The 19,677-nt window shown below is 35.6% G+C and overlaps 1 protein-coding gene across 1 annotated transcript in view; it reads right to left on the reverse strand.

Annotated features, from left to right (window-relative positions):
- Window positions 1-253: 253 nt before the first annotated feature.
- The window catches only part of LOC112052323 (uncharacterized), a 56,472-nt gene continuing 37,048 nt past the window's right edge, over window positions 254-19,677 (reverse strand). The window contains exon 5 of the mRNA XM_052884374.1: window positions 254-399. Coding sequence (XP_052740334.1) covers window positions 373-399 — 27 coding nt within the window. The 3' untranslated portion in view covers window positions 254-372. The remainder of the gene's footprint in view (window positions 400-19,677) is intronic.

The raw sequence follows: 19,677 nt of genomic DNA on the forward strand, positions 1-19,677 counted from the left end.
TTGAATCATATCATCACTTTTTTCAATTATAGATCCAAGAAAATCAATCATTAAATTACGAAACGATCAACTAAATTTATCATTTGACAAAAAAAAAACATGTTTGTTTTTTTTGCTTTATTTTATTAAGAAATGTTATTCTTCTAGTTTTCTAGTTAATACCATAACATATACTTACGTTAATTATAATAATATTTTTCCCAATATTACCAAAGTTATGACGTCATCAGCCAACAATAAGCCAGGATGAAAAGCTGAATTATTCAAGCCAGTTATTCTCAACTCAACGGATGCAGGTTTGTTGACGAAATATTTAATTACTCACCCGCCCAAAAGAGTTGTGTACCCGGTGCTGTGTCTCTCAATTATTCACTAGACTCTCAGATATGTTGTACTCATCTGAAAATATGGTAAAAAAAAATGTTAAAACTAAGGAATTTTGCATTAATTTACACGTCTGAAAATTAGAAAATGAAAAAAAACCGACGGGTGGTGAATTAGAGGTGGTGGGTGGTTCGCCGCTGGCATTTTGGCTCACGCCGCGTTGCAAGAACCAACTCATGATTAAGGACTCCGTATGGGTTCAATACTAGTCGGTAATACTCCGACATTGTGTCACATGAGTTTTAACCGTGTAACAATAAAGTAAAACAACGTCGACTCGACTTAGATCGGAAGCGAGATGATCTTAAGCTTCGTCCACCTGCCGCAATTCCATACAATTACTGTGATGGTGTGCTAACTTGTGCCCTATGTAGTCGCACTTTTAAGGCCAAAATAGGGTACATTAGTCACTGGAAAGCACACCAGAGAACTATACATCCGAGTTCCTTACCCAGATTTGAGGAGTCAGAAGCGTCGCTGTAGCCGAAATCGGTTTGAGGCATCATCAATAAAACTCACGATAGTTTAAATCCTAACTCTAGTACTATCAAAATTTTCAAATGTATGAACGTTCGCAAATCGGCAGTATACAACCATTATCAAGCATTTTCGTTTCAGCAACAAATCCTTGCAAAGGAAACACAGTCACGCCGCATTCGCTGTCCCAGAGATAAGGCGCTTAGCTAAAAATACAAACAGAAAGACCGCAACATTTACTACATCTCGCGCGGCGGTTATTTGAAAATACAAGGTTTCAACATAAATATGTCTCTAAAGTGTTTGTGGAAGAATCCGCCGTCTTGTCTTGTGACTAACAACGTATACGCTAAGCTGATCTTTTTGAAAAACTTGGTTTAAAGGTCAAATATATTTTTCTTATTTCTAGAATAGACAAGTTTCAGAAAGATAATCGGTCTTAATTACTGAGGTAATAATTTAAAAAAATTAAAAAAACCCGACTGCCTGACCTGCTTGCATCTAGTCATCCGCCTCGCGTATTTTGTAAAGCAATTAATAAATAACGTTTTTTTTAATTGCAGGTTTTTTTTCATATGGCTATGATATACCATTTTAAAATCTTGATGAGCGCTTGAGTTTGATACCCATATCGCAAATTTAGAGAAAAAAAATCCACCTCGAGTCTATATAAGCCTCTCAGCCGTGTTGTTTTTTTTTAACATTACCTATCTAAGAACACTTGGGTTATTAAGACAATTCTAACGATATCTTATTAGGTACGTAAATCCGTTCCGTAAATCAGCTTGGAAGAAATGAGGTAATAAAGAATATTACATACATACTTAGATACATATATACAATACATACATACAAGATACGCGCGAAAAACATAACCCTCCTTGCAATCGGGTAAAAACAAAAGAATCTGATTTGGACCCGTAGTGTGCATGAATCCTATTAGTATTTGTTTTCGGAATAAAAAAAATATTTTAAAAGTTAAGAGGTTTATACAAGTACGTATAAGTATACGAAATACATAGTAGTTTATTTCTTTCTTCTTACTACTAAATAAATAAAAAAAACGAAAAAATATATGGAATTTATTTATCCAAAAAAATTATAATTTCTAATGTCACAACAACCTTTTCGCAGAAAACTCTTTGACGATCCTAAATTTAAATATAATTTATACGTAAATGGGTAAAATTTTGCAGAATTAACATTAGTCTGAGTATCAGCTGGGTTATGGAAGTTTTCTCATAGTATGGTACCCCAGGGACTATGTTCCACTATGGAAATATGAACCAACGGACTACTATACTTTTGTTGACTTTGTTTGCTTAAACAGAAATAATATTTAGGACTACTACTATTAATCCTTGAGGTCTTCGTGCGATTTGCGAACCTATATTTGAGAAGAAATTTTACATTTTGTACAAATTGTACCTAAAGTGCCAATGCGAAAATGTGATAAGGCACTACCTACCCTGGGGACTAATTAGATGGCAGTATTAAAGAAATCCAGTTTGTATAAATGATATTCCTACCCTAGATAAATACCTTGTGCACACCACTATATCAATGACAACGACCTTAACACCAATTCACGAATTAACCTCAAACACAAATTCACGTAGCTATATGGCGATGAAAATCGTCGCGAAATTCCCAATTTTTGCAATTTTTCTTTCATTCCTTGTAACTTGGACATACCTGTAATCTTGTGTTTTAATAGTCTAAGGTATGTCCAACTTACAAGGGAGGAAAGAAAAATTAAATGTAAATGTAAAAATGTAAATAGTTATAGTTGAAATAACTTATTCAAAAAGTAAGTATTTAATAAAACAGTTAACTATATTAATCAGAAACTTAAGTTTATGTGAAATATTTTTTTTAGAAAATTCGTCGATTTTTTTAGTCGTTGACAGTATGTGTCCACTCAGTGGAATGGAGTGCAGAAAAGAGAAAAGCAGTGGGGCGGGCCTGGAAATTTGTACGAAATTTTCTCTTCGCTTCGCTTAACTTCGGGTTAAGTTTAACCTAACATGGGATCAGAGGATAAGATAAGGTATTAGTTCCTTACAAATTCACAGAAAGAATGTCTACTAAGCTGGATAGTAAGTGAAGTTCCGATTTTTTCTTTTTAGTAATAGTTGAAGCAAACTTTCATGCTTTCGATTGTTTTATAGTGAACTCGAGACACTTGATGTAGGGTTGAAAAATCAAAGAATATTTGCTAAATATATGACCAAAATTCCTGTTTACTTCCACTAAGTCCGAAATACTGTTTTAGAAGTGGGTACGACAGTCCAGCTAGCGGGGATCGAACCCACAACCTCTCGGTCGAGGATACCAAGCGGGTTGCAGGAAGCCACTGGATGCTAGCTCGAGACCGCTGTGCTTGGAGGTCCATGCAAGAAGTCTATGTCCAGCAGTGGACGTCTATCGCCTGATAAGGTAAGGTAAGGTAAGCACTAACGAACACACCTTCTAAACCGGAACACAGCAACCATCATCATCATTAACAACATATACTCGGCAAACTAATAAGCACGAGTCTCCTCTAAGAATGAGAGGGGTTAGGCTAATAGTCCACCACACTGGTCCAATGCGGATTGGCAGACAACACACACGTAGAGAATTAAGAAATTCCCAGATATGCAGGTTTCCTCCATTTTCCTTCACCTTTTGAGACACATGATACTTAATTTCTGAAAATGCACACAACTGAAAAGTTGGAGGTCTATGCCTGGAACCGGATTCGAACCTACGCCCTCCGAATCGAAGGCAAAGGTTATATCCACTGGACTATCACAGTAATGCTGCTGAAGAAATAAGCATGGCAGTCGAACTCTGTCACAAATAGCTCTAAAACTACTGTATCTATTTTCCGTTACTGAGTTCTTTCTAATTTTTTTTCGATGTCTATTCTTGGTAACACATCGCTTGCAACTGACGCCGTTGGCTGCGCTCCAGTGGCCTCACCGCTACACCCTCGTTACACTTCGCTTACTCGCTTCGCTCCAGTGGTCAAGCACCCTAAGACTAAAAAAATAACTAACTCTACCTAATGTTTTAACAAGCGATTCTTCATCTGTATATTTTTTATGTATCTTGAAAAGAAGTGTAATGATTTCCATATTCGACTCGCTGTTGAGCACGAGTCTCCTCCCAAAATGAGAGGAATTAGGCCTTAGTTTACCATGCTGGCCAAATGCGAATTGGCAGACACACGCAGAGAATGGAAAAAAATTTCAGGTGTGCATGTTTCCTCACCATGTTTTTCCTTCACCGTTTGAGGCACGTGATACTTCATTTTTTTAAATACATTACATTACCGCTACACCCTCGTTCCACTTCGCTTACTCACTTCGCTCCAGTGGTCAAGCACCCTAAGACTAAAAACATATGTATAGAGTTACATATGTTTTTACAAACGATTCTTCACCTGTATATTTTTCATGTATTTTGGAAAGAAGTGTAATGATTTAATTCTCTAATCTAATAATATATAAAATTACCGTGTCATAACGTCTGTTGCCAAACTCCTACATAACGGCTGGACCAATTTTTATGAAATTTTGTGTGCATTTTGGGTAACTCTGAAAACCGGCCGTCTATTTTTTCATACCCTAAATGATATGCGTGACCTACAAAACATTTACCGGGTCAGCTAATTATTTTTTATAATCGACATTATTTTCGAATCAATAATATCGCTCTCGCTTCTATTGTCCCATCGAACGAATTATGAATTTAAAAAAAACTATAAAATACAGAGCCTATCTTTCTTCTAAGAAATTTTCAGTAAATAATGTTTTGTGTTGTAATTATTGTTTACCATAAATGGCTTAGTGTGGGCATGGAGAATACGTCAGGGAAGGTCACTGTTGACTGTGAATGCAATCTGAAAGGGTTATTTAAACCGACGCCCAAGGTCACTGGTCCTGGGACCTGCTCGAGGTGTTTCCTCTACCACAAAATAATGGTACATATATTGTCGCTGCAACCCGTTACGTGACATAATATCACCCTGATCTCACCAACCCGCATTACGCAGCTTGTTGGAACTAAACTCCAAATCCTATAAGGAACGATGCCTGGCCATGTAGTGGCCCGTTAAAATAGGCTGATAATGATAATGATGACCATAAAGCTTTCGCTAACTGACAATTCAAGAGTCGCATACAAAATGATTCAAGAGCCCTGAAGAAATGCGTGGAGCCCTGGCCACTGGTTGCTTGGGCACTCAAATGTCTCGCAGCGGGGGAATGATTGTTTTTTGTACTTTATTAAAAAAGAACCAATAAATAAGATCATGATGATAGTAATACGCCTGTTGTTTACAATGGATGTTATTCAATGAGAATGGCCCGTAGTGTGGTAAATCGCATTAGGTGCAAACTCATTTCAATTTAACGAATCACCCGGGCGGACCGTACAGAATGACGCCCATAATAGTTGTTATCCGATTAGTAAAATTAGAACGCTGGGGCTCTATTCCAATCCATGAACTAGGAAAAGGGAATTATCGATCACTAGCGCCGCACCGCGATATTACTCGCGTAATTCCCGTTCCCGTGGGAATACGAGCATAAAATATAGCTTCTGTATTAGCAAATATTCCTGCGCTAATCGAGCCGTCAGGAATAAGTCGGTATGATTGCAAGAGACCTGATGGATTGACGCTGGTTCCCTGGGAAATGGGGCGGGTCCTAATGTTGGACGATACATGCGTCGACACATTAGCACCGTGTCATATCAGGGAGACAGAATCAAGACCGGGAGCCGCAGCAGAAAAAGCTGAAACCGGTAAATGGCTCAAGTATGCCTCTCTGACAGAGAGTTACATATTCGTACCTTTTGCCGTGGAGACCCTTGGGCCATGGAGTCGCAGTGCCAAAAAATTTTACCGTATCATTTCACCGCGGCTAGTTGCCTCGACTGGTGACAGGCTCATGGCTCATTTTTTGCGCAAAGGATCAGCCTGTCTGTCCAGCGCGGAAATGCAGCCAGTATTCTTGCCACCATTCCACGTGGGCATGATTTGTATAGTTATTAGGATAAGTTAGCTTAAGTTCCTTATGCTTATGTTACTTGCTGATAATATGGCTTTTCATTAGTGAAAGAATTTTTAAAATCAATTTTGCAGTGAAAATGAAACAAACTTACTTTCCCATTTAGTAATACACTAGCAGACACTCCTCGGATTCACCCGCGCAGTTTTCGATCCCGAGAGAATAAGTTTCATCATCATCATCTTCAACATCCTATATTCGACTCACTGTTGAGCACGAGTCTCCTTCCAAAATGAGGGTTAGGCCTTAGTTCACCACGCGTGCCAAATGCGAATTGGCAGACACACGCAGAGAATTGAGAAAATTCTCTAGTTTCCAGGTTTCTAGCAGGTTTCCTCACGATGTTTTTCCTTCACCGTTTGAGACACATGATATTTAATTTCTTAAAATGCATACAACTGCAAAGTTGGAGGTGCATGTCCCTGAGCGGATTCGAACCCACACCCTCCGGAATCGGAGGCAGAGGTCATATCCACTGGGCTATCACGGCTTCTAACATAGCATACTATTGGTAAAATAATTTCCAATATCGGTTCAGTAGATCCAGCGATTCCCCCTTGGTACAACCTCAGAAACTTTACCTCTTTATAATACTCGTATAGAAGTCAAAGTCAAAGACAAAATTCATTTATTTCAAATAGGCTTAGTTTACAAGCACGTTCGAAATGTCAGGATTATGTCATAATATAATTTAATCTAATGGTGGTAATAATAGTCGAAAACTTAAAATTAAAGTAACGAGGGTTCCAAATGCGCCTTGGTCCGAGAAGAGCCCACAACAAATTCAGAAGAAGAATGAAAGTGAATATGAATGAAGTGTTTTATAAAAACCTACAAACATTATCTACGACACAATTAGAGGCGAAAAATGTAATAAACAGCTGTGTTCCTATCGCAAAATTCTCCTCGTTTGTCGTAGGTATTCCGTAATCAATTTTGTTTACAAAGCTGATTGGAGACACTGTTGGTTTGGTTTCCGAATCAAGATACTCATTTCGATTGTTAAGAGCTTTATTTGTATTGTTTGGAGGGGAAATTCTGTAGCTTATTCGTGATATAAAAACAGATGTGAGATGTATGTAGATAAACTAGCAGTAGAACCTAGCAGTGGCGTAACGTGTCTTGGAGAGGCCTTGTATATTTGGTAAAATAATATAGTTGGTATAGAAAGGTAAAATTTCTTAAAAAAACACAAATGCTTGTTTGTTAGGTTTGTTCGGGAGTTCTCGAAGAGCTTATACCAGGGGCTTAGCTACCGCGATATTTGCCATATCAATGACTAGTAGATGCCGCGCGGATTTACCCGCGTGGTTCCCGTTCCCGTAGGAATACGAGGATAAAATGTAGCCTATAGCGTTCCTTGATAAATGGGCTATCTAACACTGAAAGATTTTTCAAATCGGACCAGTAGTTCCTGAGATTTGCGCGTTCAATCAAACAAACAAACAAACTATTCAGCTTTATAATATTAGTATAGATACGGGGCCCCCGGACTACAGGGGCCCTTTAAGTGAAAAAACAAACATTTGTAAAATTTAATCCAAAATCTCTCTGAATCTGGTGCTTCCCGGAGAAAAGAATACATAAAAAACACATGGAGATTTTCTGGTTTTCAGCTCGTCTATTGGGCCTCCAAACTAATTTTGATACAGGGTCCCTCCAAGGCAAGCTACGCCACTGGCTTATAAACCTTACTAGGTACCAGGGGCGTAGCTACCGCTATATCAGCTGTATCAAGCAAAAATTAGGAAAATGTAATCCACAATCTCACTGAATCTGGTGCTTCCCGAAAAAAAACATATAAATAAAAACTGCTTATAGAATTTTACTTCAGAAGTGACAAAAGTAAAAAAAGCAATTTCTTTTTTTTCTGGGTAAAGCGTGCGCCGAATAGTTGAAAACATTCTACATAAGTTGGGTTACTTTCATATTAATTTTAACTTCAATGTATTGTAAGTTCAATTCTATAGTAGGAGATGCTATATCTATGGAATAGTAATGGTCGGGGCAATTTCTTCAAAGAGCTAATAGACTTTGGGGTCCTAAGGTGCTGTAATGGCGACCCCGCATTTGAAAGCGCAGTGTTGGTCGACCAGGTGGACTGACGACATCAAGTGAGTCGCAGAGATTCGCTGGATGCAGGCGGCTCAGGATCGTGATGTTTGGAAGTCCTTACAAAGTCCTATAACCTGCAGTGGACGTCCATCGGCTAATATGATGATGATGTGCTATAAGAACACTTCGAATTGGCCGATGTGCTATAAGAACGTAATTGGTCCTACGATTACACAAGTTATTGAGAAAAACGAACAAGTACTCAAATAAGGTACAAGGCTCAAGCTCATGTCAACATAATAGGCTTAACACCACACAATGGGCATTGAAACAGTAAATTAGTAGACTATGTCACATGTATGCGAACGTTCGACTTGATTTGTGTACCTACAGGTTGTATCGCGCAAATCCGAGTTAAATACACAGTTTATTGTGTGTTTAGGAAATTAGGGAATCAGTTATTGACAACCAATCAGCTTATTGTCAGCAAATCCTTGGATCCAAGGATTTGAATCTGTAGTGCTATTTGTAACTATATATTTATAACTCAAGTTTGAATTTCCAATTCTTGTCTATCTCTCTATGTAACACGAGACCATAGATAAAGATAGAGCTATTTCTCTCTTTCTAACACCTACAGATAGAGAGAGATAGACGAAATTCGCACTGTGGTGTTAAAAATACATAGTTACAGGATAGCACTACAGCTTTCATCTTGATACAAGAACTATTATTGAAGTTTTGACGGCCTCCGTGGCGCAGTGGTATGCGAATTGAATTTACAAGACGGAGGACCTTGGTTCGATCCCCGACTGGGCCGATTGAGGTCTTCTTAGTACGTCTAGGTCTGGCTGTTGGGAGGCTTAGGCCCTGGCTAGTTACCACTCTAACGGCAAAGACGTACCGCCAAGCGATTCAGCGTTCCAGTACGATGTTGAGAAACCGAAAGGAGGGTGGATTTTCATCCTCCTTCTAACAAATTAACCAGCTCCCATATGCGATTGCATCATCACTTACCTACCATCAGATGAGATTATAGTTACTAACTTGTAAAAGTAAAATTATATTGTAAAATAAATTAATTAAATATTACCTACGATAAAATATTGAATAGTTGACTATAAAAAAGGCTGCAATTCCTATACTGTTCCTAATCGAAATTATTTTGGCTCGTCATCGAATTATGGCCCTTTCGATCCACAGCAAGACAAGCTTACCATTAAACCCTACTCTCACCTTCATTACGCATATTGACAGGATTATATTTTAAATCAATAACAATCCATTTAATAAACATTCAATCCATTTAGTATATCATCCCAAAACATAATCCATATACAGCAATCACTGTGAAACGTAAAATTGATAGACTAAAATAAACATTACTTAAATTTTCAGGCAAAAACTGTTGTTCCATTTGCTCATGTCTATCTGGGAGTGAAAATTGCAATGAATATTTTTTAAATCTCTAGCTCACATTGCATTGTTTGTTTTTACTCGCGTGGAATGTAACAGCGGTATTTTTGAATGCATAACATAATGTCATTGTTGTCACTTTCCCAGCATTCATAATGATTTTTTAGTGAATAAGTACCTCGTCGTTATCAACCCACATTCGGCTCACTGCTGAGCTCAAGTCTTCCACCACGCTGGCCCAATTGGCAGACTTCACACACGCAGGTAATTGAGAAAATTCTCTGGTATGCAGATTTCCTCACGATGTTTTCCTTCACCGTTTGATACACGTGATATTTAATTTCTTAAAATGCACACAATTAAAAAGTTGGAGGTGCATGCCCCGGACCGAATTCGAACCTACACCCTCTAGAATCGGAGGCAGAGGTCATATCCACTGGGCTATCACGGCTCACTAATAAGGCTAATAAACCTACCTATAAACTCATAATACAAATTTCCCCCTCCATCATTCTTTGCCCACAGGTAAGAAAGTATTGCTTGACCCCGCCTGCAGCACCATATAGTATTTAGTTATAATTTAGTTTGGGCTGTAGAGCGTGCCAAAGAATGGACATACATACATACACTCTACATTATTACCCTCCTTCTGATACAGTCGGGTATTAATGGTAATTTTTAATAAAAGTAAAAGTCATTTTTACTTAGGTTTTTTTTCCTTAAATTTGGGTAGTTTTGGCTTCGTTTTTTTTTGTGTTTTTTTTTAGTTTGTAATTAGGACAATAATTGCTATTGGCAACGCTGCCTCCAATACAACAAAAATAAAAATCCCGCACTTGAAGATACTAAATCGTACGGACTCGGTTTTGAAACTCTTTAAGTGTGTCCAAAAGTAACCAGCTAAATGAAAATCGATGCTGATAAATACGAATCAGAATTTACATTAGAATCTATATCTATCTAAACTTATAATAAAACTGGTGAAATTCCACACATTAATTCGCAATTTGAGATTTTACTTATATCATTTGTGTGTTACAAATGATACCTTGGTAAAAAGGACTACTAGCGCCATCTACTTATACTAGAACTTATAATAAAACTGTAACAGGTACATTTTTTTACATTGAAGATATTTTGAAAACTTTTGTCGGAGGGCATTATGTAATCAATACTGAAGCTAAAAATATTTTTTTTCGATTTTTTGTCTGTCTATCTGTTTTTTTGTTATTCGGGCATCACGCTAAAACTACTGAATGAATTCAAATAAAACTTTTGCTCGGTTTGAGACCATAATATGGAGAAGGTTATATAATACTTTTTATTGCGGAAATAAAATAAGAAGGGCGTGAAATAGGGGTTGAAAGTTTGTATGGAAAGTCCTTAATTTTTATGAATGTGATTCAAAACATTTTATAACTCAACCCCTAAAGTGCTGAAATAGGGCTTGAAAGTTTACATTGATTTCCACGCGGACGAAGACGCGGGCGTCCGCTAGTTAAACCCATATTAATACTTTTCAGTTACAACTTACGTACAAGTAGCTCTGCCACCCAGAGTGCTGACCGACTTTCCTATTTTCATTCTCGACCAGCGGATATCTACCGTGAAAGGTTTTTTTTTATTCTCACAGATTGTTACGTCTCGTGCATTTTTAATACGCGGTAAAAGACTGCGTCCCTTATGTAAAATATTGTAGAAAGCACTATGCTTTGTGGTATAATTTTCTTGAAAAATCGCGTAAGATATTTGTAATTTCTATCCTACTAATATTATACGCGAAAGTATGTATGCATGTGTGGATGTTTGTTACTCTTTATAGCCGCTACTACTGAAGCGATTTAGCTGAAATTTGGAATGAAAATAGATTTTACTCTGAATTAACACATAGGCCACTTTTTATCCCGCAAAAATCCATGGATCCCGAGATTAGTGAAAACTGATGATTTTGATGATATGAATGTTTGTAACTTTTTCACGCCTCGACTACTGAACTGAATTAGCTGAAATTTGGTGTTGAGATATATTGTAGCCTGGATTAATACATGGGCTACTTTTTACCCCGGAAAAATCCGTGGTTCGCATGGGATTTGTGATAAACTAAATTCCTCCTATAATTCCTAAATTATCTTAATTCTCTGCGTGTGTGAAGTCTACCAATCCGCATTGGGCCAGCGTGGTCGACTATTGACCTAACCCCTCTCATTCTGAGAGGAGACTCGAGCTCAGCAGTGAGCCGAATATGGGTTGATGACGAATGACGAAATTCCTCGCGGACGAAGTCGCGGGCGTAAGTAGTGAACAAGTTTCTGGAGATACGTGATAGCCCAGTGGATATGACCTCTGCGTCCGATTCCGGAGGGTTGTGGGCTCGGATCTGGTCCGGGGCATGCACCTACAACTTTTTAATTGTGTGTATTTTAAGAAATTAAATATCACGTGTCGTGAAGGAAAACATCATGAGGAAACCTGCATACCAGAGAATTTTCTTAATTCTCTACGTGTGTGAAGTCTGATAATCCGCATTGGGCCAGCGTGGTGGACTACTGGCCTAACCCCTCTCATTCTGAGAGGAGACTCGAACTCAGCAATGAGCCGAATATGGGTTGATAACGAACGAACGAAAGTTTGTGAGGTTTGTAGGGGTTCTGGTCTGGTGGAATGCTTAGGTCGTAGCCAGTTACCCTACGTGCAAAGACGTACCGCCAAGCGATTTAGCGTACCGGTACGATGCCACGTAGAAACCTTCGGAGGTATGGGTAGAATATACTTGAACCTCTTCCAAGTAAGTTCGCTTCCATCTTAGACTGCATCGTCACTTAACATCAGGGCCTGTAGCTAAGTAGCACGTTGATTCTCTTTCTACGATCGCAAACGCTTCGAAATTCAAAAATGTATAGAAATGATATTTGCTATTGACAGGTCAAGTGATCAAGTTGTCGATCGGATCGGTCATTCCCATACATTTTTATAGTTTTCGAAGCGTTAGCGTTTGTAGAAAGAGAATCGACGTGCCACTTGGCTACAAGCCCAAGTGAGTTCGCAGTCAAGAGTTACCTTGTCATAGAATAAAATAAAAAAAAGTATACTTACATGGGTACCTACTTACGGCTAACTTTTCTTAAACAATACTAGCGGACGTCCGCGACTTTGTCCGCCCTTAGACCTCCTTAATCCGGCCCTCTCTCAAAATCCGTTCTTAGCGGACCTCTAATATGTATAAACTACTTCCCTGCCAAATTTTATTTTTGTACGTTAAGCGATTTTTGAAATTTCTTGAGAACTTTTCGCATTTATACAGGTTGCTCGGGAGTATTTACCATAACTCTAGGGTTTATGTTTTTTGATATCATTTCTTTAAGGAAAATTAATTTTAAATGTCTGAGGAACATGTGCTTAGTACACATGTTCCTTAGACATTTTTAATTAATTTTTTAAATGAATAGTTTTGGAATAAAAAATAATTGTTTTGTAAATAGATCTTAAATTGTTTCCCTTATTATTTTATGCGATTATAAAGCTGTCTCTATAGAATCGATGTTAAATAGTTGTAATCGTGTTCGTTGGTTAAAGAGCTCGGTAAAAACACTTTTATGTGTAGATGAATGGTGTAAAAAACGGACAAAAACTTCTAGTTTAGTATAAGATATATACCAAATCTAAGATCGTTTTCCTCAGAAATTGACAGACCATTTTGTTTGTGACTATGAGTGCGATACAGGTCCTTCTATAAATGGTCTGAGACGATTACGTATTTCAAAATGCAAGGATAGATTAAGGCGTGTGTGAAGCTTTTTTAAATAAAAAAAAATTCGACTCCTATAAATGGACTTCTCAACAACTTCAAGTTAAGGGAAGTACTCCTGAGCATTCTGTATAATAAAATTACAATGTACAGATTTAATTTCCTTACGATGTTCCTTTGTACGAGTATGTATTAGATAAACGAGGGTAAAAACAAATTTCCGCTCGAGATGTTTGTACACATAATTCAAAAAGATAATCCAGTAAGTACTCTGCCGACTTTTCTCAGCGTATTATCTAAATATAATATTTATCTATTCTAATATTATAAAGATCAAGAGTTTGTTTGTTTGATTGAACGCGTTAATCTCAGAAATACTTGGATTACTGGTCCGATTTGAAAAATTCTTTCAGTGTTAGATAGTCCATTTATCGAGGAAGGCTATATTTTATCCCCGTATTCTTACGGGAACGGGAACCACGCGGGTGAAACCGCAGAGGCGTCTACTAGTTTATTATAAATAATAATACCGCAGTTGTATTGCTTTGTAATAGGATAGGATAGTCTTTGCTTCCTGTGAATATAATATTTTTGAATTTGTCGACCACTGGGAGTCAGTTTTGGCTGGTTTGATTCTCAACTTGCATCAGTAAATACGTACCGCCAAGCGATTTAGCGTTCCGCTACGATTTCGTGTAGAAACCGAAAGGGGTGTGGATTTTCATCCTCTGCCTAACAAGTTAGTCCGCTTCCATCTTAGATTGCATCATCACTTTTACTAACCTGTAAACTGGGCTAACGATAATTAAATCTTGAATTAGTTAGGGTCTCAGTTCTCACTCTAGGATTGGTGGATTTAGCCTTTAGGCTTTAGCACATGGAGCCATCAGCACTTACTCAACACGAAAAAAAAAACATAAATACAGAGCCAATTTCCCAACTCCAGCTTGCTTACGAGAATTTAAAAAAAGCAACGATTTTCTTGCTAGAACCAGTACTCGAAGCCAGGGTCCTATGAGCCACACAAAACTGACCATTTGATTAAAGAAGTATTTTATAGTCATTAGAGATGTAAGGGTAATTAACCACACAAGTGTGTCCTCCTCCCAAGTACGGACCTCGATTAGTCTGATAGATATAAATTGTTACCACTTACCACCCAATTGTACTGAAAAACACTTTCTAAATGCAATTTCATTATCACCATCATTATCAACCCATATTGGGCACACTGCTGAGCTCGAGTCTCCTCTCAGAATGAGAGGGGTTAGGCCAATAGTCCACCACTCTGGCCCAATGATGATTGGCAGACTTCACACACGCAGAGAATTAAGAAAATTCTCTGGTATGCAGGTTTCCTTACGATGTTTGAGACACGTGATATTTAATTTCTTAAAATGCACACAACTGAAAAGTTGGAGGTGCATGCCCCGGACCGGATCCGAACCCACACGCTCCGGAATCGAAGACAGAGGTCATATCCACTGGGCTATCACGGCTAGCATATAAAATGCAATTTAGCTGTAGGGATAAAAGTAAAGGAAAAAAATTAAACAAATTTTTTTTTTGTTTTCATGATGGTATTTTATTACTTTTAAGTAATCTCTTCTCATATCTAACAAATACGAATTACTTGTTCTTAGAATTATTAAAATATTTCCTATACGTTCGAATGCTGAAAATCAGTTGATGTTAAACACGACTTGTATGTTCTGTCACGAGTTTGGTCACGTGAACAAGAGCTGTCATTCCCATACATTTTTCTAGTTTTCGAAGCGTTTGCGATCGTAGAAAGAGAATCGTCGTGCCACTTGGCTACTGGGACAGATTTGTTTGAATTAATATTTTAAAAACCTTAAGGTTTTCAGTATTCGAGCTACATTTATTATAATATTTACATTCAAGTTATACAAATATACTAATGCAATGCATACATTTTTTGGCTGTTTAAAATTATAATTAATATCCAGGTCTAGGCCACATGATAAGAGCGTGCACTGAGCATCTTGGAAAGTATTAAAATTTCCATTAAATAAGGTAAAAATGTGTGATGAAATTGCCGTTTTCTTATAATTACTTATATACAGACTAGCTGACATCACGCGATTTCACCCGCGTAGTTCCCGTTCCCGTACAAATACGTGGATAAATATACCCTATGACACTCACAAATAACGTGGCTTTCTAGTAGTAAATGAATTTTAAAATAGGTTTAGTAGATCCAGAGATTACCCTCCTAAAGCTTCACTAACTTCTTTTCCTCTTTATAATATTAGTATAGATATAGATAAAATTGTCTTGGTTGTAAAATTGGTTTGTTTGGTATATAACTTATATTTTTTCGTCAACGTCTTTGATTTAATATACTTACTAATACCTTCGTGAAACATTGTGCATGAACCGATTTATGTATAGTTTACATATACTTACACAAACCGGTTCAGAATTTTTAGAATACCCTAGAAGAGCATGTAGGTCTCTACAGATCGACTGAGAACCTCATTTTTTGGAATTGGTTTAAAAAATTTCACTTTGTAAGTTTTTTCTATTAATCTAAACTTTCTTATTTCAAAAATATGATGAGTACGTGAAGGTACGTACAAAATATATTTAGGCTAGCTCTTATTACGGGGCCTATAATATAAATGTATTGCTGTAAGTCGCAATTCGCAAATCCGAATTACAGATCTGCGTATTGAGCAATTTTACGCGCTTCTCGTCCTCTTTGAATTTTCGTATTAGCAAATTAGTCTTTTTTTTTACTATTAGGCATATAACACATTCATCAGTTATGGTGTATATAATTATAATTATGTATACACAAATAGTTAAAATTGCCCATTACGTAAGAAGACTACAAGTTTCTTGCAATTGTTTTCAATATATTTGTCTGTCGGTAAGTTGTTTAACAACGTTGATACTCGTATTACTCAAAATACCTATTTAAGTATGTCTGGCTTCAGCATGTCTAAACCGAAATTGATGAAATTTGTATTTGTTTGAGTCGCTACAGTGATTTAATTTACCTGTAAACACAGTAGGTGGAATTGTAATGTTTTTCTATTTTTCAACTAATTTCTATTCGATTACGGGGCCTAATGGCACATTTGAATAAGATTTTTTTAACTTTTAAGTCCTCAGCATCTACAAATCTTTCTAATTAAAAGAATCTTAGATTCAAGCGACAGATAGGATAGGATAACATCTGTCAATGACGCTAGTAAGAAATAAAATATCAACACCGTTAAACAACATTTTATATTTCTGTTAGCATTGACTTTATTACCGAAACACAGATTATTGAAAACGACAACTATTTTCAAACAATATCTCTAAAAGTATAATGTGATATGTGTATCGTATTTAAGTATTTGAAAACGGAGAATAATGACAAAAATGTTACCTTCAGTGAATAATTCCAATATGAACATAGATCTATGAAATATTTCTTACAATATATCGTATTTTATAATAAACAGACGATATTTGGTTCTTGTTTATATATTTTACTTCATCCTTTAGAATGGGAGCTTACTACATTTTACCTCAGTCTTAAATTTTAACTAAAGTATTGACAACTCGAAATTTAAGAAATGTGATGTAAAACATCTAGTTTATATTCAACAAAATATGTCTATGATAAATAAATATAACTTATATTATGTACAAGTATTCAAAATTAACAAACTGAATAATACAAATAAGAAAAATAAAAAAATAAAGATATATTAAAATTTAAAAAATTACGCTTCCGAATAAAATAACACATCAAACAAAATCTGTATTTTACAAAAAATACCGACTATGTGTAATCTCCATTAGACAGTTAAATCAATTTAAAATATTAATTAAATAGTTCTTACTATTAGTCTGCCTTTATACTATAAGTACATTTAATATTTAGGACTTATATATAACAAACAAAACTCGTTTTAGAATACGAAACCTAAAAAAAATATTTTAAATACATGAAAAAATAAACTAAATTTATACATTTTAAAATGTTTTAAGGGACAAATGAATGGTAGCTAAGAATAAAGAAATATTTTGCTGCATTATAATTATTTATTTTTGATAATAATTGAGGACCCTCCTTTACAATATTTATAATATACACCCTTATTACGAAATTGATACTACAAACAAACTTTGATAGTTTTCGACTGTCAAACAATTACTATTATATAATTTTGTAACTATTGCTGTCAAGACAGATATTGCCAGAATTAAGTTTGATGCACAAAATACCTAACACTGATTTTTTTTTATTTATTTTTTTTCATTCTTTGAATTCTCAGACCAATTATAGAAGGACCTTTTTGCCTGTTTTTTACATCATTCAATTACACAGAAAGGTATTTTTACGGAGCTCTTTAACCGACGAACACGATTACAACTATTTAACATCTATTGTATAGAGACAGTTTTAATAATCGCATTAGATCGTTGATCATATACTTTGACAGAAAAGTAACGTCTAGCGAGGCAGGTCCTATACAATAATTTGTCTGAGTTTGAATTTCGTATACTATTTTCGGCATGTGCAATCTCGTACTAAGGGCTCTAGAGAACAACAAAAGTGTAGATAATGGAATATTTAATCGCACGTTTCGAGTTGCGTTGCTCATTAATAAGTACCTAAGTAATCAAAAAATAATGGAAATGACGAGAGAATTTCGCAAATTGTTAAGAATATAGTAGTTAAATTAACACGATTGTGATGTTACTTTTAATTAAAATGAGTTTTGTTACATTTAATTTATTATCTGGCATCAGCCGTGGCTTAATTTATCTTTACGTATATTTGGATAATACATAATAATATAATAAATAAAGCACTATTAACTTTAATTGCCAACTAACTCGAGCAACTTAGGTTAACTTAGTCAAACAATAGTCAGTTAGTTCAGCCTAGCTTTCTCAGGACTACTACTTAATTAACATAAATTGATATTCACATTTACCTATAAATGTACATAGTTATATAGGGTTGCCATGTTGTTGATATGAAGTATACAGTTCTACTTTCTTTAAGTATTTTTTTTTATTATTATCTTCAGTCAACGAGTATATTTCAAAAGTAATCTAACAGTATTATAAATATACCTAGAACTAAAAACTTAAAAACTTAAAAAAAAAAAAGCAGTGAAAGAACCTGTTTGTATTGAATGAATTTAAATTATCTACCGAACTGATGGACATTATTTTACCGGTTGCTTCTAATTCCAATGCAAATTGACGTCTTTTCACATTAAGTGATTGACTTATGAACTCTTTACCGTATAAATAAATATATCCGAAATAATTAGTAGGTATATAAATGATTCTTTAATTTATTTAATATTCAAGTCAAAGTGTTAGCTCGGTAAAGTTTAGAACGCTATAAAATATTTTTCTTGTAAATTGTACCGCCGGGAGCGACCGCGAAATGCAAAAAAATTAACTTGTTTCAAAATGTTTTATGTTTATCCAGTGCCAAGTTGGTTTACTGTTAAGCCTAGGTATCTTTTAGCTCCAACTGTGATCATGCATATTCTTATCATATCATTCCGTGGATATACCTACTTTTACTTTTTTGTCAATGTCAAATTGATTTGTACTAAACATAATTGGCAGGTATTTTTGGGAAAACCACTAATTTAGGATAAAATAATTAAGATATTATACGAATAGTAGGTACAATATAAATAACGAGCCAAATTTTTGCCGTAAAAATCTTTAGAATATTTAAAATCTTTTTTTTAAACCATTAAAAAATGACTTCTATTTTAAGATATCAAACCTCGTAACAACAACAAAATATTTTTGCGTCACGAATTCAACAATAACCAACTAAAAATCGCAATGTTCCTCAAAAAACTTTGCTTTACCAATTAGCTTGTCAAAATACATTTAATCTGTATAAAATGTGTATGCAAAAGAAACAAATAAACCTTCCCCAAACTTCAAATGGCAACCCTACTCAGAACAAAACACACAAAATTTATAACGCTTATTAACAAAATCTCATTATTTTTTAACTTTTCAACATAGCAACTATCACAGTTCTTAATTAAATATTAAAAATAACGAGTTCGTAATAACTAACTGTACAAATCATACATAAACCATTTTCTATAAACATTTAAAACTAAACCGTTTGAGATTCGTTTAAACCAAAACTTTAAAATGTTGCAATAATAATAAATCCATATTTTTTGAAATGATGTATAGTTATGCCAGAAATTTTATTTCCACAAACCGAACCGTTATTTGGGGGCGCTAAAAATTCTTACATGGCAACATTAGAATGCTGGTAAAAGATATTAATTCCTTCTTTATACGCAAAATAGCGAGGTTTTCTATCATTCTTACAACATTGTAATATCTTAATACCTTAATAGCGGACGCCCGTGACTCCATCCGCGTGGAATTCAGTTTTTCACGAATCCCGCGGGAACCATGGTTTTTTCAGGGATGAAAGTAGCCTATGTGTCTATCCAGAGTAAAATCTATTTCCGTTTGAAATTTTAGCCAAATCGCTTCAGTAGTAGCGGCGTT

Source organism: Bicyclus anynana, chromosome 11 (genome assembly GCF_947172395.1).
Source record: "Bicyclus anynana chromosome 11, ilBicAnyn1.1, whole genome shotgun sequence".
Classification (NCBI taxonomy): Eukaryota; Metazoa; Arthropoda; class Insecta; order Lepidoptera; family Nymphalidae; genus Bicyclus; species Bicyclus anynana.